Source organism: Tauraco erythrolophus, chromosome Z (genome assembly GCF_009769465.1).
Source record: "Tauraco erythrolophus isolate bTauEry1 chromosome Z, bTauEry1.pri, whole genome shotgun sequence".
Classification (NCBI taxonomy): Eukaryota; Metazoa; Chordata; class Aves; order Musophagiformes; family Musophagidae; genus Tauraco; species Tauraco erythrolophus.
In genome coordinates, this window is record NC_141496.1 from 15,947,934 (window position 1) to 15,975,353 (window position 27,420).

A 27,420-nucleotide genomic window follows, 5' to 3' on the forward strand; every position below is an offset into this window, starting at 1 on the left:
AGGTTTATTGTCCTTATGTGACTGCACACACTTACATGAAACTGTACCAAGAGAGACTTGCAAACAATCATAGAATCCTAGAATGGTTCGAGTTGGAAGGGACCTCAAAGATCATCTAGTTCCCCCTGCCATGGGCAGGGATACCCTCCACTACACGAGGTTGCTCAAAGCCTCGTCCGACCTGGCCTTGAACACTTCCAGGGATGGGACAATGTGCCACCTAAGTTAAATTTAAAATAAGTAAATTGCAAGTGAACTCTACTAGGGTTTAGGGATGCTTTTTGCTAGCCTGTCTTTTATTTGTTTCCTATTGGCACAGTACATAAATCAGAGGTGCTGTGATCCACGGACCTCAAAACTGAGGGTGAGGGGGAGAGAAGTCCATCCTGTCCCTGCTCCATCTCTGCCATCTGCAGTAGAAGTCCCACTGGACCATGAGCTAAGGGGCTGACAGGGGAGACAGTGCACGTGATTTGGAGCAGGCACAGCAGGACCCTGTACTCTCGCTGCAGCTTCCCTCCTTCCTCATCTGCCTCTGCATCCAAGCAGTCGCAGCCTTCAGACCTGTGGTTTGCCTTTTTGGTGTAGCCACCTGTGCTACCAAAGGCTGCAATAAGTCACTGAGACATTGTGAGAGCAGCATGTCCTTAAATACTGAGACTGCCCCAGTTCAAGCTGTTCCTCAAACCAGTGAGCTTGCGACTTGTCTCCTAATTGTTATTTTCCTTGTCGTTTTGTCTTTCTCAAAGACTTTGTTTAACTTTGCTCTGTTCTAACATACTGCCAGATTGACTAATGGAGCAGCAGATGCAGTAAAGACGAGCATTGTTTTAGTTTTCTACTTCTGTCTCAAACTCGACACATCTAGATCCTTGTTTACCCACATGTCTTTGCTCTATAAAACAGAGACAGTGCTACTCGTTTCTGTCACCATTGTGATAATTGAGGAGTATATGAGGGATCTCAGAGACTAGATATCCATCCTGTTCTGGTTCACCGTGGCCATTACAATGCACCCTAGAAGGGGAAAAGATGGCTCAGAGAGCCCTGTGAGCACCCCTGCTCCCACGGCGGGATGTAGGGCAGCCATTTGAAGGGGACAATTATGTCCCCTTCCATGTAGAATTGTTCCCCCCTCCCTTGTTTCCGTCCAGGGGTCCTGTATATTTTGCCCATGGTCCTTAGGTGAGACCTGGAGTCCTGTGTTATGACTGCTGCACTGGGACCTTCCCTCTCTACAACGAAAAATGGGCCTGGAAAGAGATTTGTAGACGTGCAATATGAAATAAGTCTGTTCTGGTAGGCAGTTGTGCCAGATGACTCAAGAGTTGTTACTGCCTCTGTCCTGAGTTGGTGACAAAAGGTTATTTTCCACTGGAGGACAGCAGAGTGATCGGGATGAACCAGCGCATCAGCTATTTACATCTGCACACTTCTCTGTGCTTTTCTTTCTGGCTGTGGGATAGGAAACCAACCTGTGGAGCTGGCGCTGTACTAACACCAGTATCTCATTGAAGATTTGTAGAGTCCTGGTCTGGGAACTGTCTTTTCAGTAAGAATGCTGTATTTAAACAAAACAAAAAGGGCTTATCCCCTTCCTGCAGTAGTTTTGTGAGACTTCTCCCAGTCACCTCAAGTAGCAAAACTGTGCTCTGGTGTTTATTGTCAGAGCTGCCTCACAACACCTGTGTCATCTCAGAGGCGATATTCCAATGTGCCTCAAAGTAGATGTTCAGTTCTTAGTTTGTCGTAAACGCTTTGCTCCTCCAAATGACGTGCTCACACTTGTACTTCACAAATGTCTTATTCAGGATTTCTTAGTGTATAAGATCAGTTTGTTACTATCAACGAGAGGAGAAATTTAATCAGAAACTAAAATAAGGGAGAAAGTAAACAAAATCAACAAGATCTTCATCAGATGTACATTTGACCTTTGCATAAGCCAGCTTTATAGATAGCAGTTTTAAGAAGTAAATGAGTAAATTATTTGTTCTAAAACAATTTCAGCTTAATTCCAGCAAGAAGTTGATGTGCCAGCATAGCAAAAATGCCTCTTAAAAAGCCCATATGCTGATGATATTGATCCTTTTCAGTGCAGACAAGTGAGCTGACACCCTCTTTTTAGTTAATAAGATTAGTTGATGATGATTAACACCTTCTGTGCTAACCATGGCATGAATTTACAGCGAACAAAGAAGCACTTAAGGTAATTGAGATTAAACAAGTCACAGTGCTTGTAAACAATCTGGAGAGATTTCTATTTTATGAGAAAATAAAGATAGGAACAAGAGCAGAAGAAAAGTAATCCAGGGAACGATTGAAAGCTACAGCTGTCATGGTTTGTTGATAAGGGCTAATTTTTGCTATTTTCAAGGTCTCTTCCTGGTCTGATACTAACAAAAAAAAAAAAAAAAAAGTGCTAAAAATCAAGTTACCTTGTCTAAATTGCACAGCATTTGACAAATTGGGACAGAATCTAGGCAGGAGAGCAAATCATATTGGTTAGTAGCAATGATCAACAGCCAAATAAATCTTCTTTGACAAACTTCTCTAATAAATCACTCTTCTGGCTCTGTGTTTAGGTGAGTGTAGCAGTGGCATCTGTGACGAGGCCGCCTGCATCAACAGTGGTACCTGTACTGCCAGCAAAGCGGATTCATACATTTGCCTTTGTCCTCTTGGATTTAAAGGTCATCATTGCGAAGAAGGTGAGGGGATACTGGGATGCTCGTGTTTGTATGTGTTACTTAGTGTTCAATGTATTTTCACATAGTGATATCCAAGGAGGTCTTCTGCTGTGACACTGATAGAAGAGAGTGCTTGTTACTTTGTCTTTTTTAAAATCACATAGTGAAACTCTCCCCAATCATTCGCTTTAGGGCTACATCCAGCATCTACATAACCAGTGATTCTCAACCCTCTTTGTTTATTTAAACTAACTATTTAAGCATCTCAAACTTACTTTTCAGCAGTTAAAATAATGTACCACTCCACAGCTGCACATTAACTTTTAAAAAAATCCCCACTTTTCTCCTAAAACCAGTGTCAGTTGTATATTCTGAAATGTAAAGGACCCGATATCATTTTCTTGCTGAAAACAAATAGTCAAATACATACAGCATTATTTTCTGTGCTGCAGAACTTTTCATGCCCGCCACCCTTTGTGTTCATGCTTGCTACTTTGAAAGACACTACGGTGAATCACTAAAGAAAAGGAGCACAAGGCTTTATGATACAAATACATCCCTGGCAAAGGAAGAGATTAAGGAGAGAAGCAGTGTAGGCTAAGATAAAAAAATATTTTTAACTTAGAAGATGAAATTTTTAGGTTGTTTTTCTTAACGTTAGCTTTAAGTACCTAACAAAGGGAACTGACACTGGTTGGTAGGAGTCACTCCCTTACCTTTGAGCCTCAAGTGACCTGCTTGTGTATTCTGGATTTCCAGCACTCACCTTGGCTATACCTCAGTTCAACGAGTCCTTAAGGTCATTTGCTAGCACACCCTGGCCCTTGGAACCGCAGAATTACCTTTCCTTCATGGAGTTTGAGATGACATTTCGTCCAGATTTAGAGACTGGTGTCCTTTTGTACAGCTACGACACAGGCAGCAAGGACTTCCTCTCCATTAACATGGTGGCTGGTTACGTGGAGTTCAGGTTTGACTGTGGCTCAGGAACGGCTGTTATCAGGTAAATAGCATTGCTTGTGTTTCCTTTCCAACAGTGCCATGATGCTGATCCAGGAGAGGAGTGGGCTGGAAAGAGTAATAGCCTATGATGAGGCATGGGAGACCATCAGTGTCTAGTGCCTACTTCTTCCAAGGAAAAGCAGAAACACTAGAACTGTATTCAGGATATAGGATTTTTTTTCCTACATAAGTTTACATTTCAAAGCTTCGTTATCAGTGTTACCATGTCATGCCGCCATCCTGATGCAGATGTTACTTTTGTTTCTGTATCATATTGCAGAAATTCCCTTCTTGCCTCCATGACATTGTACTATAGCTAGTTAGGGGGTCTATACATATTTTATGCATATACTTCAAGCCACAGGTTTGCACAATATCAGCACTTTTGTGAGCATCCTCCTCCCTGGTCCCCAATTCCAGGCAGTAAGTGCAGGGCTGGAGGTGGAACTAGAAGATACACCTCCAGGTCTCCTCCTTCCTCACAGTGCTGTTTTTTTTGAGGATCTGAGGCTAATAACCAATTTACATAACTTAAGCAGTTTAAAAGATAAGTATGTAGTTTAAACGAGTCATCCGTGCTCCCAGACAAAGACAGATCTTCTGAGAATGATTCATCACATCCTAAAATTAATGTCTAGGATAGGAGCAACAAAATACCTCAAAAAGGGCTGCTCACTCTCTCTTTCTCTGTAATTTAGTGCCCGATCTCCAGGCAGCTGTTCCCTGGGGTCTTCTGAAAAGGCTGTGGGCCTAACAGAGGCACTCAGTACCTTGGATGTGTTCCAAGAGGCTGCCAGTTTGACCAGGCTGACCTGATATTTAGAAAAAGAAAATATATTTTACATATATATAAAAAGATACAAATATATATAAAATATATAATATATATAAAATATATTTATATAATATAAATATAAAATATAATATAATAAATAAATATAAATATAAATATAATATAATATAAAATATATATTATATATATATAAAAATATCTATATAAAGCTTATGCAAAATGTGTACAAGGCCTTCAAGTCTCACATACTGTATGTTTCTGGTGGATGGACATCAGGACTTTTGGCTATAACCATTAGGAGAAATGTACTAATCTTCTACTGAATGAGGACTCAAGCAAACGAACCTGTTCAGATGGCAAAGAGAGAGATGAAATTTCAAGGGAGCAAATGCAAAACAATGCACGACCCTAACAATCCACATCTGTGGCGATACAGTTGGTGTTGTCAGACAGAGCAAGATCCTGGAGTCATCATGGATAGTCCTGTGAAGGCAACAGCTAACTGCTTAGAGACAAATACAGAGATGCAAGTACAATGAAGAGAATTATTGGGAATGGAATAAGGAACAATGCCTTTGCAAAAACCAACAATGCACACTGTCTTGAAAACTTGCTGCCATTCTAGTCACTTAGTTTCGGAAGAAATTAGCGAAATTAAAAAAGAAGAGTAGTGTTGATATGCAGGGAAGGGAAAGAAACAGCTTCCACAAATACAGCAGGACCCTTCAACCTGGAAAAGAAAGAGTCTGGTGGAAGTATGATACGGGTTTTTAAATTGTGAATGACATGGAGAAGTAATGATTATTCTGTATTTTTTCAATATGGAAGAATTAGTAAAACTAATTAGTGGGAAGAATTAGTAAAACTACAAACCAAAAAATGGTGAACAAAGAAAATAAGACTTTTTTTTTTCCAGACAGCACATAAATAAGTTGTGGAAACTAATTTTCATAGCATGTTACAGATGCCAGAACTATAAATAGTGTTTTTTTAAAAAAAAACTTTAGACAAATTTGAAGAAAGCTCCATTGAGGGAGATCAAACACAATTGTACGGATGCAGCCTCTGACTCAGGAAATTGCTAAATGACAAGTTGCCAGAAGCATGGAGGATATATCAAGGAAAGGATCGCTTCATACTTGCCCTGTTCTTTCCTCTTGCTGAAAAGCAGCAGAAATAGCTAATGTCGGAGACCTTTGCTCCCACCCAAAATGGCCCTTCTTACAGCAGCCTTCAATCTTTTTCTTATTACAGCCGCCTAATTCCTATTACTGCCAACTATAAGGCATTAAAGTAGACATCATTTTCTTTCCCTCAACAATATTGTAGCGCTTCAGAACACCTTGGGCTAAAGTTTAACTGAAATGTAGGCTTGTAAAATGTGGCAAGGGCCACAAGCACATGCCTGGTAGTGGAAACTGCCCCTTTCTGTTGGAAAGCAGAAGAGTGAGCAGGATGCCAGCTAACACCTGGGTCATGTGCACTGGGGAGTGTGGTTTGGTAGCTGGGAAATGGAGGAGACCCATGAGACCGGCAGGCTTTGTTGTAAGTTGTCAGGATGTCCTGTTCAGCTCCTTTTTCTAGATAAGGCATGCAAGTCCTACCCCGTCATCAGATCTGCTGGTGATTGAATAAGATAAGTAGATTCCCTGTTTTTTGCGCCTAGTTAGCCAATATCCATTTAAAAGTCTGCCTTGATCTTCATCACACCACTTCAAGCCTACCTTTTGTCTTAAAGAGAGATATAATTCTGGTCATCCTGACTATCTCTTCCAGGGGACCAGGCTGTGAAATATTATAATATAATCAGAGCACAATTATAATGTCTTTATAATTAAAAAAGCGGCAAGCTCATTTACTTACGTTGGCAGCAGCAGGAGGAAAGCTGAGGTGGGTGAAGCTTGAGTTTTGCCTAAAGTGCCCCAGGATGGAAGCAGCACGGTGTATGCAGGGGGCTCAGGAGGGAGCAGGGATGCTGAGTGGAAAGATGGATGCAGAACCTGAGCTATTTGCCAAAATGTCTGAGAGGAGGACTTCTTGTCCCCTGGGATTTCCCTTGGCCAGGCATTGATAGGATCAAGAACTTCATCATTTGGTGTATTTTTTAAGATTTTGTTTATGCAGGGAAAAGTAATCCTTAACCCCACAGCACATGAAGAGCCAGAAGTGTTCGAATGCCTGCAGAAAGTGTTACCAAACACATGCTGGTTTCGAAAAGCCTGTGAATCCGCAAAATAGCGTGCAACTCTAAAGTGATGACTCTGCAAGGCTTAATCATCCCTAATTATAATTAAATCTAGTAGAGCAGGAGGGTTAGTGTGATGATGACCTAATCAAGCAGAGGAGATAAAAATGTATGTATTGCTACTTATTAGGTAGCCAAACCTATCTGGTTCATTTATATGTATATATTGACTTTTTCAAGGTGATTAAATTCTGTTACTTATTGATTTGCCTAAGGTAGTTAAACCCTAAATGCCACTCCCAATGAAAAAGGACAAGCGAATGTCATTGCTCGATGATATTTTTTATGGAGGTTTTCTGAACCAAGTGTCAGAGTAATATTGCCAGCATCCTCTAAATAAATGAAAATAGGCTTTGAGAAAATTTGGAGGAGCAAAATAGATACAAGAAAAAGATTTCAAAGCTCATGTTGACTGTTCAGAGAAAAAGAACCAATGAAATTGTTATTTTCACATTTTCAAAATTATGTACCTTTTTAATCAGCATTGAATCACTGTTGACTCACTATTTCAAATCACAATATTCTCAGTTCTTTCATTTTGAAATGTATCTTTTTTCATTTTTAAATGGAAGTAACCTGAAAATACAAAACATTATTTCACCTAAAACGATTTCTGTTTTTTCACTGGAAGCTGGAAAGTCTTCAGCTGTCCCAGATAACACAGTTTCTGACTTTTCCAGCTTGACCAGTGAATCAAACACAAGTTTTCATTGCTCCTGGAGGAAAGGCTGCAAGGCAACACTTAGACATAAAATGTTTTAAGCAGCATAGTAAGACGACGTTTGAAAATAAGATACAAAGTTCCGTAGAACTTATAAAGGGGAAAGTGTTTTGCGCTCTGTACAGACTGCTATTCATATTACTGCCGAACTAATAAAGATTGCAAGAACAGTTTCAAAATGCTTCCTTTGAGACTGGTGAATGCTTTGCACAACTGGCGTTCATTGTTCCTAGCCAGGATCTGATCACATCGTTAGGACTGTATTTTACTTACTGCCCCTCAATGCTCAGCAGCCGGGCTGTGTGTATGTGTGTGTGTGTTTGTGTGTGTGTGTGTGTGTAGATGTCCCTGTAACAGGCTGCATAAATAGAACTGATAAGCCATCACAAAGTACTTCTGTTTGAAAAGAGGACAAAGAATGTGGGACTAGACTGACCATTAAGTAGAAAGCTTTGTCTCCAGGCTTATGTCATTGTGAAATGAGGATATACAGCTGAGACAAAAATTTGTCTTTATGCATTATGAAAGACTGAGAAGAAAAATTAACTCAGAGGTAGATGAAATGCATGCTGATTATAGAAAATTTTCATTTATAGCTAAAAGTAGAGTGCTTGTTATTTACTATAGAAACATAATCTTATTTTGCGCTGATGGAGCTCAGAAATTATGTTAGTTCCTCAGAAGGAAAGAAATACAGTGATTTATTTTTATTTTATATTGAGAAAATCATTCCAGAGGACTCGACTTTCTAACATGACAACAACATTTGAAAATATCTGAAAGGCAAAAGCGTAAAATACTTGAAAATTTTCTTCCCCTTAAAACAGGAGTGAAGAACCTGTCAGTCTGGGTCAGTGGCATGAGTTGCGAGTGTCTCGCACAGCGAAGAATGGTATCCTGCAAGTGGACAAACAAAAGCCAGTGGAAGGGATGGCCGAGGTGAGCATACGGCATGAGTCGTCATGAATATGGCTGTTAGACTATAAAATGATTGCATGCTAAACTACACAGGCTTATCTGAAAGCTCTTATGAGCTCAAAAAAGTGTACACATTAGGGCAATGTTTTCTTAAGCCCAACACTGGAAATTGGCACATGAAGTCTTCCCTCTGAGAACAGGGATCCTTGTAAAGGCAGCTGAAATCACAGCCCTGTCTGCTTTTGCCATGTAACTGAACTCATGTTTTTTGTGTTCAGTTCATAAATGTTCTTGAGATTCTTTTCTTGCTATTTACTAGTTGTGGCTAAGTCCATTGAACAATTTATGCACTACAAAAAGCATCGTCTGGAGAAAGATGAAATCAAAAAACGCGCACAGAGTCCTGGTTTTTACCTCTCTCTGAAGATTGCACTGGAAAGGCAGGCCAGAAAAGAATTGTTTCTTTGTTTTCTTGCAAAAGTAATTTTCAAGACAGAGTAAAGGCTGGAATATCCAGACAGTTGATGACTTGCATTTTATTCTTCCCTCACCAAGAGGTCATAGGAAATCAAGTTTTTAATAAGGCAAAATTTTGCTTTTACAGAGCAGGGTATTCTCTCTAAGCTCTCAAATGCATACACAGAGGTAGTTTTTTTATCTCAAGAACCTGTGGCTAGAATTGCTTAGAAAATGTCTTTTATTCTTTCCTAGTGGAAAGTCTGGCCAGAAAACCAGACTCCAGATTCTGTTAACAAAAGAATCTGCAGTATTTTCTGCAAACTGGGAAACTTTTTAAAGCTTAGACTTTTCTAGAAAAATGTAAATAAATTGAAATTCCAGTTGTCTGTCAAGAAGCAGACTGAGTGGGAAACACTCAAACAGAGCAGTAGAGACTTCTTTATATATACGATGAGTAGAGATGAAGACTCCCATTTCTTCTCTAAGTGCTGCAGTGCAGCTGCAGAAGGATGTTGGCTGGGAGCTGCCAGCGAAGAAATCACAGGAGCTTCTGGAGGACTGGAATTGCCCAGCTCTTCTGTCCTTAGCTGTTAAATATCTTCCAGCTCACTCCAGGACCCCAACTAGTCCTATCAGGTACCCTGAGGAAATGTTTCTGGTAACTAAAGCAAACTCAATGTTTCTTATATTTAGACCGTATCTTGCTATGGATTAGCTTTTCAGATGTTGGAAACATTAAATGAGTCTCTATTCCATGGACTTGACTCTCATTTTAAATTTATAAACCTCATTCTGGTTCTAGATTCACGTCAATGCACCTCAAGCCATTGCAAATAGAGCTAGATGGGCAGTCAGCTATCAGAATGAGTTGGTCCTCTTTCTTTCTTCCTTCAGTATTCTCATTTTTAAAAACTTGAGGTTTTTCAGACAGATATGATTAGGATAAAGCACAGTCTCTAGAGAGTGTCTTACAGTGGCATTCTTGAGAGAATTGTACAAAGAAATGCAAGTAAGAGAAGTAAAGAGGACTTTAAGCTATAACATCTAATGTAAACTAATCTGAAGATAGAAACATGGTTCCAGCTACTGTAATAAAATGTTATTTCTATGTTTCTTGCAGGGGGCTTTCACCCAGATTAAGTGCAGCTCTGAAATATTTATTGGCGGAGTCCCTAGTTATGATGATGTGAAGAAGAACTCTGGGATCCTCAGGCCTTTCAGTGGGAGCATCCAGAAGGTACGTGCCCAGAGTAACACACTGCAAGCATTTATTTCCGTCTCATTGAGTGGACACTTTAGGTGAAAACCTACCCTTTTACCACTGGCAATGTTCAAAATAATCCAAGATTTCACCTCAGGAGCCCTCCACAAAGTGCTTAGACACATATTTCACGCTAAAAAATTGTTCTAACTTTAATATCAAATAAGTATTACCATTGCCAGTCTCCCTATTAATTTCCGTGCTGTACTAATAAGTGAGCAGAAGCCATATAGGACGGAGTTCAGAGTGATACATAAAGCTACGTCAAGAAGAAGAGGAGGAGAAGAGGAGGCTCAGGGGGGACCTTATCGTTCTCTACAATTACCTGAAAGGAAGTTGTAGGGAGATGGGGGTCGGTCTCTTCTCCCATGTTACGAATGACAGGATGAGAGGGAATGGCCTCAAGTTATGCCAGGGGAAATTTAGGTTAGATATCAGGGAGAATTTCTTTACAGAAACGGTTGTGAAGTATTGGAACAGACTGCCCAGGGAGGTGGTGGAGTCCCCATCCCTGGAGGTGTTTAAAAACCGTGTAGATTTGGTGTTGAGCAACATGGTTTAGCGACCTTGACAGTGCAGGGTGAATGGTTGGACTTGATGATCTTGAAGGTCTCTTCCAGCCAGACGATTCTATGACTCTATGATTCTAAGATTAGAGTCCTCAGAGTGCCCTTCAGCATCATATATAAATAATGAACAGGAAGAAATGCTCAAACGCTTCAAGATATGCAGCAGCTAAATGTGTGATGTACCCAATGCAGTAATGAGCGAAAAAGAAGGTACAAATTAAAGCGGATCCTTGTCCAGCTAACGTATTCTTATACTATACAGCAGCTACACACCTCACTGCCTTCCCCTCTACCATTTTATATGGGGCACGTGAATGGAGATCTTTTTCATTGTTGGCAGACTTTAGAGGTGATGTTCCAGTGGGGTCAGCTGTGTGTGGATGGAGTTCTCTTCTGGAAAATAAATCTGTAAATTCATAAAGTAGTCCTAATAAGTAGTCAAAAGAAAGTTAAAACTGAACTAACGTTTTCTTTCCCTAGGCATTTTTAAAATAATTTGAATAAAGCTGAAGGCTTGGCCCTGAATCCTCAGAGTTTTAAATGAGTGAATTATTGCATCATATTTAATTTAAAATTTAAAATTTAAAAAACTCTAACAGTGCATCACGTAACAATTGATCAAGGGCAGAAAGATATTTGGAATTCAGTGTAAATGGTTTCATCGCTTGGTCCAACACTTTTCACCATCTTGGTCAGCTGTCTAGCAGAAAATGTGAAGTTCAAGAAAACTGAGGGAGAGTGCAATAGTGATGGGAACAGGCCAGTCTCGTGAACACCTTTGGAAAGGTGGGCTTAACTAAATACGGTGCATTTTGGAGTGCAAGAAAGGGCGCCTAGGAGCAATTAACACAGATCACATTTACAAGGTGAGAGGTTGTACCCGGGAGTACGGAGGCACTGATAAGGACTGGGGATGCTGAGTGTGAGCTTTTACTTCTGTGATGTAGTTGAGAACGTGGATTTCCCTTCTCGGAGACCTGAGTGGGATTCAGGAAAGGGTATCACCTGCCTTTTGGGCACTAGGAGACTCTTCGTTGACTGCTGTGTTCACACGTAGTAGGATTTTGGAGAATTGCATAGAGGTAAAGCTACAAACATCACCAAGTACTGAAAAACATGCCAAATATAGGAAGACCTAAGATCTCAATCTATTTGGTTTGCTCAGATAAGGTTAAAAATTTATTTTATTGTTCTCTGCTGATTTCTACATGACAATGAGATTTCTTTAAGTACCTGGTTCTGAAATGATGCGAAAAAAGGCACAATGAGAAACAGTACCTGGAAGCTGAAGATAGTTTAAGCCTAGAAATAAGATACACATTTTTAAGAGAGGGACTTGTTAATCACTGGAATAACATAGCTGGAAGTCAGAAAAAGCTGAAAAGGTAGTGGGGTCTTCACTGGTCCATCTTTATGGCAGAACTGGATGTTTTTCTGCTGTTGAACTTGTCTAACACTGTTTCAAACAGAGCATGTATGCTTGATGCAACCCCTTCCCTCAGTAGGCACCCTTAAGGTACATTGTCTGAGTAGGACGCCAGCGTAACTATTGCAGGAGCCAGCGTAACTATTGCCATTCTCACTTAGTGGCCTCAAAATCTGTTTGTTTGTGAAAATGGACTTGTTTTGATGTAGCTGAGATCAGAAGCTGTATCCACATGTAATCTCTTTGCACAGTATCAGCTGAGATTACACAAATGTTGGTTTGTGTCAGAGAACATATGTTGCTGACACATTGAAAAAATCCCAACATTTAACAATTCTCTTTGGCTTATATACAAACAGTTTTGTGAAGTCATTAATTATGTTTTTCATCCATTCTCTAACTCTAGCTTCTTTCAGACAAGATGAGATACTAGAAAGCAATAGGAAATGTGAAAAACAAGCTGTTCTGCTTAGTATTTCTGTTGTCAACACTCATCTCCTGGGGGGTTTTCTGAGTTCAGAAATGCTTTTTTGCAGTAGTGCTCATCTAATTTTACAGTCCTAGCTCACAGCTTCGCTACAAAGTGTTTGCTGGTGTTCAGACACGACTGGTAAATCCTACACAGCTTCACCCTCATGGAGGTTGCCTAAGTCTGTTTCACAAAATACAAAAGAAATCCACCTTCAATGGTTCAAAGAGAGAAACAGAATGAGTTGGAAAATGCTCATCACAAGATACATGTTTTTGGCCAAGTTTTGAAGCTTATCTTTGTCTAAAGTCGTTTAGAGACATCTTCTGACTACCATTGCAATACTGAAAATTTGAAAATTTCAGTATGAATTTTTCGTCCCTTTCTTTCTTTTTTTTTTTTTTTTAACACATAGATTATCTTGAATGATCGAACAATCGATGTGAAACATGATTTCACTTTTGGAGTCAACCTAGAAAATGCTGCCCACCCTTGCGTGAGCTCACCATGTGCAAATGGAGGCACCTGCGTTCCCAAGAAGGACAGCTATGAATGTGATTGTCCCCTGGGCTTTGATGGGCAACATTGCCAAAAAGGTAACAATGGCTGTGTTTCAATCCAGAGATCCAGAGTTGATCACAAAAATGAGAGAGGTTTAGCACCTACAACTGTTGTTGTACACATCCCTTGAAATAGAAACCAGAGTTCCCTTTACATCCGTGTGCATCCCACACATCCAGGGAAGAATTTGTTTTGTTATTTAGGAACATCGTAACTGTTATTCTAGCACAGAGCTATGATCCACAGATAGCAGCCAAGTATCTGGTTGCTCTTGGTGGCCAACACTGAGCACTTCATACACCTCCCTAATTATGCAGTGCTATACAAAGAGGGAATTCCTGCCAACATCCTCCAGCCAATGATTATGTTACATCCTAAAGCATGCACATTGGTAACCCTTGTAATTTTATCTTACCTAGGGCTCACAACAAATCCTGTTCTCCTGTACAGAAAGGTCTAGTCCTTTTTTAGACACTGTCAACTCTGATGGTAGTTTCAACAGCTGCACAGACCCTACTTTAGTATGGTGATGGACCCACAAAGGAGGAAAACCTGCCCAGAGGCACATTATTATTCTTTCCTCAGAGCCACTGTAATAGTTCAAACCTTAGATTCAGGAAAGTGTTCAGACTGCCTGAGCTGTTGAAAAAAAAAAAAAAGTGCTTTGCGTTGTTCCACTAGATGGAGATGTTTCCCTTCTGCCCGGCTTGATCTTGGAAAATTCCTAAGGGAAGGTTTTGTAATGTAACGGCGAACTCAGTTCAAACGAGCTGACTGACATTGCTGTCTTCACCCACTCCTTCATTTCTCACAGGCACAAACTTCAAAGTTATAAGTAGTGGTTTTGGTTAAATCATAATGAACAGATTGGCCTTCTCTTCCAAAAAAGACAGTATCTTAGAACAAAAACATTTTATTAACATACAATGCAAGAAACCCCTTCGCTTACGTTGTTGTGGTCTAACTAATAGCTGGAGCGACGTCATTTATCCCAGCTTCTCTGCAGGGAGGAGGGAGAATTGCGATTTTGGCTTTCTAGGTATGTGCAGGGTGGTAAGCTCCTGACTTCAAGATGGTATCTGCAGCAGTACTGAGGTCTCCAGGGGAGACAAGGCAAGCGAGTGCTTTGCAGCTTGGGTGTGTGACTGCCTGCCCCTTCGTCGGGCTCCTGCGCGTTGGTTGGGCCATGGCTCCTCACCGCTCGTCGGCTTTCGATGTGTGCTGAGCCCCGGGAACAGGGTGCCGAGCTGCCTGCTGCTGCACCAACGCTGCTCCGCTCAGCTGGCACAGCACCGCGCTCCTCCCTCTCGCGACCTGAACGGGCGCCCAGGCTTTCAGAGGCAGTCTGATGCACCTTGTGTCTTTGGCTTAGTCTGAATCCTGGATGTTGCTTCCTATGTGAATCCAACCTTAATTGGTGTTTAAGAGTGTCCAAAAGTATGTCATCTGTCTTCTGTTCCTACTGCCTGTGGCTGCTGTTCAGGTGCCTTCTGATGCCCTCTTGCACTTGTGCAGCCTTGGCTGCCGTCGAAAATCCACATTTTTGCTGATGAATGTGCTAAGAGCATGGAAGTCCTTCCTCCTGAACCTCAGTCCAGGACAGCTCTGATGAACCTGGAGCAAATTTCTCAAAATAATCCTTACCTGTGTCTCTTCAGTAGGGTGTAGACACAGCTAAGGCAGTATGATAGAATCATAGCATGGTTTAGGTTGGAAGGTACCTTAAAGATCATCTACTGCAATGGCCCTGCTGTGCGCAGGGACACCTTCCCCTAGATCAGGTTGCAAGATGATCATGTGTGCCTGCTTCTCCTTCAGAACAGGGTTTTAGTTAGTGCACTTGGAGGGTATGTGAGAGGCTGAAGGTGCAGCCTCCATCCTGCTGGTGGGCTACTGTAACCCCACGTCTTGAAAAGACAAAATACTTGTGAGAAACTACACCTCCTTCTCCAAAATTACACACGTCACTTAAAAAATTCAACTTAAATGATGCTGGTGTGAGGTATATGCGATATTGATTCATGTCATAATGGATGATAAATAATATTGATTTATATCGTAATGGATATAAAACCCAGCTAATATTGCTGGGTTTTATATCTTGTGTCCAAGCTGCGAGGAGTGTTAAAGGTATTTTTATATTTAACTGTAAGACAGAGTAGAACAGCAAACTCCTGCTTTCACCTGGTTAGAGCTGATCCCCATGTAAACCATGGCAAGCCACTGAGATTTGAAGACTAGGACTAGTAGATGTGTTTGATGCTGGTCCTACCTGTCTGCACCTGTGTGTGTTTTGAGCAGGCAAATATAAATAATTGGGCAAAATACTAATAAAAGAGTGCGACCTTCGTAGCTGGCTGTAATTGCCTGTGTAAAAGGGAAGAGGGCATCATGCATTTGCAGAAAGGTGGGCATGAAACTGGGCAGCCATTGGAAGAGAGACTTTTATGCTATAGAAAAATAAAACCAGACTATTCTTGTTTTGTTTTGTGCTGACTCACTGCAGAGTGTGGAAGTTACTGCCTAAACGGTGAGTACTGCAAAGGATGTGAAAACTGCTCTGTCATTGCGCGTCTGTGTCTGCTCTGGCGAGCTGGATGCCGGATTTCCATTAAGCCTGGGCGAGCTTCTGTCAAAGCCAAAATATTTTCTGGGATTATACAGTACTTCCTTAAAGCTCATCCTGTGGATGTTTTAGACTGCATCCAGAGCACCTGCCAAGTGCAGAGTGGTGGTTGCAGAGGTGGTCTATTTGCAAAGCAGCAGGGCCAGGCTGAGTGCTTTATAGGGGTAAAGTGTGACTTTGGGCTGCCCTGCAGTTCAGAGCTCACTCCCGCTTGCCATGAGAGCTTTGGTGCCTCTCTGCCAAATCATGATGAGCAGAGAGTGAAGATGTTTAGTCCTAGATCTCCTTACTGGCCCTGTTCCCTGCCAGTTGCAAAGATCCTGTGTGCATGAAGGATACTGCTAAAATTTACTTGGTTTTCTGTGATCAAATTCTGTGCAGCAAGTGAAAATCGTAAGAAAAAGCCAGCAGAGATAAATGCCCATCAAGCTTCACAGAGGAAATCGAAGTGCTAAAGCAAGGGCATGGGCACCTTTCCCTGCCGAAGGCAAGAGCAGCGGGGCTGTAGGGCTGGTGTGGGATGTGACGGGGGAAGAAGGTCTCCTTTCACGCTCCGCCACTATCCGCCGTGGTCAGAGACTGTCCAGTGAAGAAAGTGGCAGACCTGGCAGGGAATGTCTGGCCAAGTGTAACATGTCTTTTGCAATCTTCCAATGATGCTGGCAGGCTGCAGGCTGTGGACCGCCCGTGGTGCTTTCTTTAGATGCATTAGACAGCTCTCCTGATTTCAGTATGGATGAAAACAGGCGTTTGTCGCTATCTAAAATTCTCAGTCTTGGCACTTGAAGACAAATTTCATATTGCTGTTGTTGGCTGCCAGACTACGCCAATTGTTGCATATCTGTGTTGCAGTGAGCCCTTAAAGCCCAGCCAGCCTCTGCGTTGCACAAAGAAAGCAAGCATCCATGCCCTGAAAACCTTGAAATATATACAGTACAGATGGGGTTAAGCTGTGGGTTGAAGGGATTAGTTCTCAGGAAGAAAATGGGATGACGGCAGCTATTTTAAGGAATTTATAAAACTGGCTCATACTAATGCAGCAGGCTGTTATGAGAGATCAGCAGCGAACTGTAAGATGTTAACTCAAAAGAAAACGTGTTCAGGCCAGTGCTCACAGCCTACCAAAGGCTGTATCAGGGCTGTTCCCTGATTTATATCGCACATCTGAGTTATTTCACTGAAGTTTTCTCCACGGGCAGCAGTACGCCAGCTCCATGTCTGGTTCAAATGCATGCTGCCAGCCCAGCAGCTGTTCCAGGGGCTGGCCCTGGAGGAATGGGAGATGCTGTGTGTGGGACACTGGGGAGTGCTGGGCCACTGGCAGGTACCTGCCAATGGGGGAGTAAATCAGTAAAACGGTCTTGTCTGTTTTTTTCTTCCATTTCCATGTCTGCGAACTGACACTCGTCTTTTTTTTTGATTACTTTTCAGCCATTACAGAAGCAATTGAAATCCCACAATTTATTGGTCGCAGTTACCTCACATATGACAATCCGGATATCCTGAAAAGGTAATGTAACTCCTGTGAACATAAATATGCTGTTTGTTAACCATTTTAAAGCTAGGACCCTCATGTGGGAGGATGTTGTATATTTAAGCGTTTTAAGCTGTATTTGCCATATTTCTAAATTTCAGGAAAAAACCACACATTTTCTATGCATATACCTACAGCTTAGTTTGTTATAATATCCGATGATATTATAATGATATCAACTGTCAAAGAAGCAGTATGCACATCGTACATCTGACATGAAGAAGGAGTGGTGTGTGCTTTCTGAGAGCTGTTGTTCTCTCAGAGGATTCACGTCTTCAAACTTCTTTTTGGCTGCTCTGTTCCCCAGAAGATGCCCAAATTCCAGAAAATTTTGGGTTGTTTTAACAAATTCACTCATCTCCTATATTTCAGCCACTGGCTAGGGGAGGCTTTGCAAACATCCTCACCTGCAGCTTGGTACCTCTGACCTACCAGGACTTTCTGATTTGCCCTTTCCTATGCTTCTTCCACCGGCTTCTCAGGGCAGCAAACCTACTGGACATTCTCAAAATTTACTTGTTGTACTGGATTTCACACTAGGCTTGGGGAGAAAAAATGTTTTCTCTGATTTGTATAGAGTAACTCAGTAGCTATTGTGTTTGGGGTTCTGGAGGACCAAGTTCAATTCTGTTGCTCCGAAATGCTGGAAATGGGGATGTGAACCAGAGTCCCTCACGCATCAGCACACAGGCAAGTTGCAAGACAGTAACCAGCAAGACCAGTGGAGAAGAAATAGTGCCATCATCTTTCAAGTTTGTTTGAAAAAAATTGTGCCAGTTCAATATTTTACTACTATTTCCTTCTTCTACATTAAACAGGGTATCAGGATCAAGAACGAACGTGTTCATGAGGTTTAAAACCACAATGAAGGAAGGCCTCTTGATGTGGAGAGGAGACAGTCCCATGAGGCCCAACAGTGATTTCATTTCTCTCGGCATCCAAGAAGGAGCACTAATATTCAGGTAAACTATCACTCCCTTGTTTTCGTTTGATGCAGTACAGTCAGCACTGGAAGGAATCTCCACAACACATCCAGTGCGCTTGTCCTTCCGTGTGGCGTGAGACAATGACGTCCTCAGGGTTTTGTTCAGCAGTCGGTCCTGTAGCTGTCCGGGAAAGGATGGGCTGAGGGGGTTGTGTGCTGCCAGCTTTGCATCATTCCCACTCCTTCCCTCCCAATTCTTAAAACATCATATTTTTAGCATGGCTTTCTGAAAGTTGCGCCTCCGGAAGCCCTTGCTGTCTCAGTTGAGCAGAGCCAGAGGAGGGAGCGGGGGTCACCCACAGGAGCCCTGCTGACGCCTGTGCTGACTGCCAGCTCAGGCTGCTGGCTCGCTCCTCACCGGAGAGTGCACATGGGAGTGGGGCTTCCACCTTCTCTGCCCCCCAGACACCCAGCCCTATGGCACAAACCCAGCCGGCACCAGGGGTTGCTACTGCCAACAGCCACAGAACCACTTGTTTAAGGAACAAGTAATAGTACTGTCAGAAAGCTGAAACTGGGGAGTGTTGGGGAACGGCTGAACTCGTGTCCTCTCTCTGCATAATCTCTCTCTCCCTTGCAGACACTGGGGTAGACACCGTGCAACTTTTTGCATGGTGCTTTTTGGGACTCTTGCCTTTTGAAAGCCCTGTCTTTCCTCATGATACCCTTTCAGGTTGTGTAAGACAAATACTGAAACAGCAAAATACAAATGCCAGAGTTTTTACGGACTGTTGTGAGAAACTGTTGATTAAATGGCAAAGATCTTGTTAATCATTCAAGCTACTTTGAAGCTATCTTGTACCTGGTCGTCGTTTGCTACTGTGGATGCATAGACAAAGTTGCACTTTTCTATTTACATTAATTTCTTTAAAGCATTTTTTAATGTGTTGGGGTTTTTTTTTGTGATTGCCTTTGCAAAAACTCAACTTTCTCACTGACTCTGCAGAAATAATGCATTTTTAAAATGTCTTCAGGAGAGCCTGTCTTCCCAAGATACTGGGTAGTAAGTGGCCAGTCTATTCTATCCGTTTTCTAGGCACAGTGCATTTTTATTAGGGTTGTTGCTATTCCCAAAAGCTGAAGATATGCAAGGGTTTTAGACTGACACAGCTGAATTTTATTGAGATACCTCAATTCCTCATGAATTTAGGAAGGTGTAAAATTTAAGATCCCAAATGAAAACGCTCATAAACACTCACTGCATACAGAAAGGGAACACTGAAGAAAATGGTGAAAGAACAAATGCAGAAAAAAAGGTATCATCTCATTTTCACAAAGAGTCACCCTCATGCTACTTTTGCAACTTTTGACAGGTGAGGTCAGGAGAGTATCCAGGGCCGTGAATTGATCAGAAGTACTTCCCTGCAGCCCAAAATGAGATATCTATGTTCTGGTTCAAAAATTCAAAACACACCTTTTCTTTCCCATAGCAAAGTGTGTTCCCTGTACTGTGTAGCTACTGCTGTCATTCATTGGTGTTGCTCCCTGCTTCTGCAGAAGATTTTATCACTGTTGTAGAGGATCCCCATTCATGAGGGATATGACTCTCGTTCTGGTAACCAAAGGTCTAACACCTAGATACAATCGTGAACTCCCAAATCCTTCAGTAGCTCTCAATCTAGGCTAGTATCTGCATCCTGGGTGAAAGGAAATGCTTGTTTGAGACTCACTTAAGCCTCTGGGGAGGAGTCAAATTTGGGATAACCATTTTGCTCTGGGCAGCTGACAACTTAACATACTGTTCTCAAGTGCCTAACCCGGGCCGTGAACTTAATTCCCGGTTCAGTCTTTTCTGAAGAGATAATGATATTGGCTTTAAATTCTCCAGCTTGGTACAGGCAGAAGGCCAGCAGCAGCAAACCAGGCTAATTCATCCTGCTTATTTAGGCAGCTGGGCACCCAATAGCTCACTGTGTTGTAGCATCTACGTCCCCTTCGTGAAAGTTGGGACCCAGCAATTAAGATGCCTGGAGTGTAAACATAGTGGGGATGTTGTGTCTGTGGAGTAATTTTAGTAGGAGCAAACACAAAGAAATAATGTCAGAGATGCAACTGAAGCAGGAAACTTCGTGGTTATCTCTGCATTTATTTATTAGGCTTCATCCTTTCTAACATCATAGGTCTCAACTTTCCCTGTAATTCAGATGATTTGTAGATCTGTTATAGGTCATGTACTTATTTGCTCTTGTAATAGTTTATTTGTCAACCATGTTTAGAACCTCCCACTGCTTTCTTCCATTAAGCCAAAGATCTGGAGGTCACTGACCTCCATAACCTCCTCTTCCGGGAAGAAACTGCTACGCAGAAGCCTCCACCTTGCTCCCATGGGATGATGGTGGTGGTACCCCCTCTGACATGGGCAGCAGGGATTTTTACATGTTCCTCCGTGAGCCTGACTTTGCAAAAGAAGTGCATCACTGGTGGGCTTCCAAAAGACTCTACTAGTCCTTCCAAAGTCTGAGCCGTAAGGGTTGCTCTCAAGGCTGAGGCGGTGAACACAGCACAGAGTAAGGACATCTGAGCAATTTTGCAGGCAGATAGTCTTTGCAAAGGAGACAATAACATTTTAATTTGTTTTTAATTGTAGCTACAATTTGGGCAGCGGCATTGCTTCCATCACAGTGAACGGCTCTTTCAGCGATGGACGATGGCACAGAGTCAAGGCTGTTCGGTAAGTGGCCGTGCTTCACCTGGGTGGTGTTTTGGAGCTGCCTTCCATTAAAGGTGATGGCTGGTGTGTCTGGAAGCCAGTCGGATGTGAATCACTGCGGCTCCACACTGTCACACCGCTTACGAGTTGAACTGTTAGCAACTTGGCTGTTTCAGGACAATGTACACAGAGGTTGTTGTATTAGAGGTGACAGTGCCAACTCTGAAACCCAGCATAGCTCAAGGCAGGCTGCCAAAGTCACACAAGGCTATTCTGGGGCTGCGACAGACATTCTCTTAAACCCATACCATTTGGGTTAAGAGTATTTTTCTTTAATGTCTGCATTTTGAAATTCCCTAGCGAGCGTTTTGCGGGCTGGCACAAGCACTGCAGCACAGACAGTGCATGCCTACTTATTCTATTTGGAGGAGGTGCAGACATCTTGCAGTGTATATATAACTCATATTTATAACTCATTACCTCATGGGAGGCAAGCATGCCCAGCAGGGAAAGCACGCATCCCTCTCTTCATGGGATGTCGGCTCCCTGGAAATCACAGGCTAACATTAGCACAACTTGTCACCAAATTCAGTGAGAAGAAAAGCCCATCGAGTGGCTCTTCTGTCAGTGCAGATATTGACCGTATATGAAATGGAAGTGGCCTAAAAGATAAGAAACAAAATTTAAAATTTTGTTTTACCTTAGCTGGTCTATTTCTTCCCTTCTGTTGAAGCTTCTGCTGTTTACTTTTTATATTACATCTGATTTTTAACAAAACGTCAGAACCTGTCCATCCTCCCCTCTCCCCCAGCTGTGCAATTAACTTCTTTCTCCCCAATAGATGAATCCCTCACCCTTTGCAGGTCTCCGATGTCTTAGTGTCTGGAAAAAAAAAAACACCCTGAAAGGTCTGGATTGCCATAGCACACTGCTGTCTGTGCTGGCTCCCCAACATCAGCCCCAAGTCTTTGCCGTGAACCCTGCCGAGCAGGAGGTTGCCCTGGTCTCCTGGCTAGGGGGAGATGCTGCTGCTCCTTCTCCCATACGGTTGTAGGCTGGATGCATGAGAGCGGTTTGTTTTCCCTTTCAGGGATGGACAGTCTGGCAAAGTAACTGTGGATGATTACGGTGCCAGGACTGGTAAATCCCCTGGAAAGATGAGGCAGTTGAACATCAATGGAGATCTCTATGTAGGTGAGTGCTCACCATGCAGGACTCAGGCGTAATTTTGTGTTTGCGAGGTCAGCTGAAGGGCAAGGCATCCCAGCTCCGTCCATATCAAGGCAAAGGCTTCAGGCAGCAGCCTATGGTCCTCTATAGCCTGTTTTTTGGGGAGGGCCTCTCTGGGTGGGATGGAGGGACTGGTATGAGAAGGGGCCAGCACCATGGGGTACACTGTGCTACCCCAGCAGGTACACAGAGAAACAGCGAAGGGCAGCTGTAAACCCCACATCTTAGTGGGAATCTGGGCATAAGCTTATTCTGCTCTTACTGCAATAAATAATTATCATCCTAGTTTATTATGTCTGCTTATCTCCTCTGTACTTGCAAGTGCTTAAAAGCTATATTTAAAAAAACGCAGAGCAACCTGTAAATTAAAATCCACTTCTGGGATGTGCTAGTGGCGCTGCTGGGCGTGTGGTCTGCCAGGCAGGCGCGGACAGCTGTGTCTCATCGCTGCCTTTCCCCAGGTGGCATGAAGGAAATAGCCCTGCACACCAACCGGCAGTACCTGCGGGGCCTGGTGGGATGCATCTCCCACCTCACGCTTTCCACTGATTACCACATCTCGCTGGTGGAGGATGCCGCTGACGGGAAGAACATCAACACCTGTGGGACCAAGTGACAGGAGAGGAACCCCAGTGCCGAGGACCTGCCGTGTGCTTGCGTGTGCAGCTGAGCGCGAGCTGGCTGCCACAGCCCTCTGCGGCCGGACCGCATTTGCCATCTGGGAAGGTGACGGACCCAGAGGGAAACATGAGAAAAAAAAAAGAACATTTTCCCTTCTCCTTTCCTCTCCTTTCCTGACCAAACCAAACTGAGTATTTCGTGTAGGAACTGTCCCTTCTTCCCATTAAGTGTTTAGTGAACGCTAAAGGTCGTGCACCGGTGCAAACAGCAAAGAAATGTGTGATGTTATGAGTAGCTCAATGACTGTGTTGTGGTCCTTAGGTTATCTTTTGCAATATCAGAGAAAGCAGTCTTGAAACATCTGCATCCATCCTACCCTGCAGTGGTACAACAACTGTGCTCTTCAACAAACACACCATCAGGTATAGTAGTGTATCTATGCATTCAAACATATGTCTTGGAACAAGCAATTCTCCTTACTGCTCTCTGATTTAGCTAAATTATGTTTCACTCTGTGTAAATAACAGCTACAGTGGCTGGTTTCAGAATACTGTTGTTTGTTGAGGAGGAAAGTTCTTAAAGTCTACTTTTTTATTACAAGCAACAAAATCAATGAACCAATTTTGTAGAAGTAATTTTATACTTGTATATTTTTTATAGCAGCAGCAGACCTCCTTACACGGTATAAATTTTAATGTTTAGATGTACTATACAATTAGCTCTTTGCACACTTTCTTAAAAATAGCAAAGTGACCTGTGGTTTAAATTTGTTATACAAGAAGCTTAATGTCTGTATTATACAGTTTTGATGGGGATATTTGTGAGTTATAACCAGTTTTAAATCTCACTCTTTTTGTTTTGTAAATTTTGACAGTTTAAAATTGTATGTTATAAAGCTTTCCTGGCTTAAACAGATTAAAAGATTAGGAAAAAAAAAAGAGCAAACGCTTGCTACCGTGGTATTATAAATCTTTTTTTTTTTTTCTTCTGAAAAATAGGAAAAGGAATGTGCAAGAGACCATGGTGGGTCACAGCCCTCTTAAAATAAAATGTTCTCTAGGCAGTGGACCAACACTTATGCAACCTTGATTGCCAAACTGTAATTTAAGCAGGCGAACAGAGTCCTGTTGAGACAATAAGGACAGGGTCCAGAATTTCATAGTTTGGAGATTGTTCTTCCTTAACTCTTTGTTTGAAGTAAAAAAACTTCTAAGTACATTCTAAGGCTGATCCCACCTAGAGCTGACCATGAGCAGCTGCAAGCTTGAGTGGAAAAAACAGTATCTGGTACTAGATAATGGCAAATGCAAAATAACTGCAAAGGAGATGCCAACCCTTCTTCTGCATGCTGAAAGGGACACCCTGATCAGTGAGGTGAAAGACCTTGTGCTCCTTGTAGACATGGCAGCGGCAGTCAAAAAGAAGTAGTGAGAAATAGAAAGGAACAGAAGAATACATTGCCAGCATGTAACGTGTGCACCTGTGCCCTGCCCTGTTCAAATCGCACCGCAGAAACACTGTCTGTAGAAGTCACAGGCAGCTGGCTGAGGAGCTGGCAACAGGCATGGCTCTTTGTCCGGGAGACGTGCCGTTTTGTTTGAGCCCCACGGGGAGAGAAGAACCTGTGTGCGGCCGGGAAAAAGCAGGATAAAGTATATGATTAAGATGTGGCTTTAAAATGGGATTTGATACCTTGGGGTGTAAAGAAGAAATGTGCGGAGTGTGAAAAAGGGTAAAAACTAAAACCTCTGGAAGCTGAAGGTCTAGCTGGCTGCTCGCCGCAGCAGCCCTGCGGCAGTGGCCAGGCACAGCTTGGCTCGGGCAGCATCTCAGCTGTTGGCTGCTGGAGAGGGAAGACTCACGTTTTATGTGCTTGAGGGGCACTACAAACAGCAGTGACCTGACCTGGCCTGGTGCAGGGTGGGGAAATCCAGCCGGCTGTACCATGAGTCATGAGGACCTGCTGTGCTGCCGGTGACTGGGGACAATGCCGGTCCTGGCATGGCATCAGCCTCCGCTCCATCACATGTGCCTCACCTTTACCATCCTTTCTTTTCTGTCGCAGGTTTTGGAGAGTGGCTCCAAGACAAACGTCTGGTAGGAGAGGTCTCTATTTTTAAGATAATTTACTGCAGAATAACAGGTGTTTTTGTACAAGTTCTCCAGAACAAAAGCTGCTCTTTGAAATGCGGGGCAGGAGAAGAGAGGGTAGGAAATACCTCCGTTGTTGTTGTGGAAAAGGAAGAACAACAAATGGCAGCTCCTCCAGTGCCTGTTTCCAACTGTGCGCATCACCGTGGGGGAATTTGGAGCTGGCGGCATCACCCTGCACGGCGCCAGCTGAGCAGGAGCGGCACAGCTGCATGGTGCCGGTCAGGCAGCGCAGAACAGCACAGGTGCTACAAGGTTCCAATCTTTTAAAGAAAATAAAAAGTCTTTTCTGCATCCTTTTAAAGATAGTCTGAGAAACTTCCAAAGAAGGAAACATCCCGCATCCACATCTCCAGTCTCCCTGGCAAAGTTTGGGGCTGAGAGTGAGGCAGGGGTTTCCTCTCAAAGGGCTGAGAAGGAATTAAGTGCCAGAAACTCAGGAACATCTGACCAGATGTGGTGGCTCGGCCACCCTCCACTGCCCTGATGCTGGGCCAGGGAAGGATAAGGAAAAGGCAGACAGTGCATGGTAGAGTGCTTAGTCATTTTCCCAGGAACTGGCCTGAATGTGCTGCTCGCTGTCCCCAAGGCTGTTTAATAATCCCATTATTTATTGCTTATGTGGTATTGGATGCTCAGCATGATACTGGTGCTGCTGCAGGAGGAGCTCCTGCCTTTTGACAGAGCCATGTCCTTTTTGCTGCAGGTACCTTTGCAAACCAGCAATGAAGCCAGCAGCCTCAGGTGCTTGTGCCTCTCTCTGCCCTTTAATCTCCTTCTTAAAATTGCAGTTCTCAGCTTTCTTCCTAATTCTCCAAATCAATCCCAAAAGACATACCTTTCCACTTTCTAGGGCTGAGGACCCCCTTGGTGACAGCCTGGGGTGTGCCAAGCCAGGCTTTGTGCTGGGCTCGGGCTGTCGGGCAGAGCTGCTCCCTGCCTGCCCCTCGCCCTGCACAGGGCACAGAGTAGCTCGCTGCTTTCCACCACTCCTCCGTATCCCTGGGGACCAGCCACTTGGGAATCAGCAGTTAGGTTTACTCAGATCATCCTAAAGGAAAAAAAAATGGTGGAAAACCAAACCAAACCAAACCAAACCAAACCAAACCAAATCAATAACAACAAAAAACCAAACCACCAAGCAAGAAGAGACAGCAAGGGAAACTAAAGCCAGATGGGACTTAGCAATGGTTGCTATGGTAGGGAAATTCTTGTTGCACTGGTGTGGCCTAGATGGTCAAAGGTGAGGGGCCAGGAGCTCTTTTCCACCCCACTCCTCTCAGCCTGGCCCTGGGCAGCAAAGAGGCGGAGGAGCTGCCAGGATTGGGAAGATGCTCATTCCCCACCAGTGTGTTAGCCTGCCACAGGTGCCTGTGAAAAGTTACTGTTTTGTCAGCCAGGCTTTGCTTTTGAGCAAAGGTTTTCATTCTGTTGATAAAGCAAAGTAAGGCAGGTGGGAAATGCATCGTCCCAGCTCTGCACATGCAGTGCCCTCCACAGCAGCATCACCCCTCAAGGGGCAAACCTCCTCACTCTAAAGGACTAGACAAAACACGGCTGTGGTTTACTCGTGGAGAGCAGCAGCCACATCCCATCAGCCAGATGCATCTTTTTATCAGCATTTTATTTCTTGGGGGGGAGGTGTGGGTGGTGGGGTGTGCGTGCACACAGTGGAGGTTTCCCTCCTCCAAAGCAACATCTTGCTCTGACGTCTGAGCGGGGCATCGCCTGCTCTGTCGAGCCCGTCCCTCCTCCCACTGTGTTCTTCCATCGGTCAGCATCAGGGTGGGCACCCCAGTCCCCTCGTCGGGCAGTGATGTGTCCTGGCCCCTGTGCTCGGGCATCTCACAGACGAGTAACAGCCCAGTGCTGGCACCTGCGGCCGTGCAGTGCTGCGGGGTCCTGGCTTTCCGCCCCTCGAGACATGACCCGGCTCGGCTGTGAGGGCCCCGTTCCCAAGCCCCGGTGACAGAGACTGCCTGGCAGCGCTGCGACCGACTGCCCTTCTTTCTCTCAAATACCAGTTCACTGTCAGAGAGCATTTTTGTTTATTGTGCACAGAACAAAGACGACGTTGTTCCTCTCCCCTCGCTATTTCTGTTTCAAGCTCCCCTCAGTCTTCCTTTCTAGGAAAACAACGCGGCCAGTTCTTTCAACACCTGTCCCCACAGGTTGTGTTTTCCAGCACCATATGCTACTGTGACGTATGGGGGCAGTGTGGAAGGAACGGGGCTCCTGAACACAGACACTCCACGTTCAGGCTCACAAACCAGCAGCTTTCCAACATTTTTTTTGTTTGTTTTGCAGATCCTCAAATAGTTGCTAGTGGAAATAGTGGCAGCATACACGGTCACTTTTGCAGACACAGTGGAATTTTCCTCAATTTTCCAGTCTTTTGAAAGCACCAAAGAGGCAATATTTAATATTTTCTTTACAATTTCTCTTGCTTCCGTTTTTATTCCTCGCCACACTGTTTAATGTTGATGTCAACAAAGGAGAATTCAAAAATTAA

At 43.4% G+C, this 27,420-nt stretch overlaps 1 protein-coding gene across 4 annotated transcripts in view; it reads left to right on the forward strand.

Moving 5' to 3' along the window:
• The window catches only part of EGFLAM (EGF like, fibronectin type III and laminin G domains), a 59,194-nt gene extending 36,442 nt beyond the window's left edge, over positions 1 to 22,752 (forward strand). For 2 of the 4 annotated variants that reach the window (XM_086629315.1, XM_086629317.1), the window contains 11 exons: positions 2,583 to 2,708; positions 3,447 to 3,690; positions 8,276 to 8,387; positions 9,946 to 10,062; positions 12,966 to 13,146; positions 15,618 to 15,641; positions 17,169 to 17,247; positions 18,090 to 18,233; positions 20,844 to 20,927; positions 21,997 to 22,100; positions 22,598 to 22,752. In XM_086629315.1, coding sequence (XP_086485441.1) covers positions 2,583 to 2,708; positions 3,447 to 3,690; positions 8,276 to 8,387; positions 9,946 to 10,062; positions 12,966 to 13,146; positions 15,618 to 15,641; positions 17,169 to 17,247; positions 18,090 to 18,233; positions 20,844 to 20,927; positions 21,997 to 22,100; positions 22,598 to 22,752 — 1,370 coding nt within the window. The remainder of the gene's footprint in view (positions 1 to 2,582; positions 2,709 to 3,446; positions 3,691 to 8,275; positions 8,388 to 9,945; positions 10,063 to 12,965; positions 13,147 to 15,617; positions 15,642 to 17,168; positions 17,248 to 18,089; positions 18,234 to 20,843; positions 20,928 to 21,996; positions 22,101 to 22,597) is intronic. The other 2 variants (XM_086629316.1, XM_086629318.1) reach the window with 1 other exon arrangement.
• The last annotated feature ends 4,668 nt before the right edge of the window (positions 22,753 to 27,420 follow it).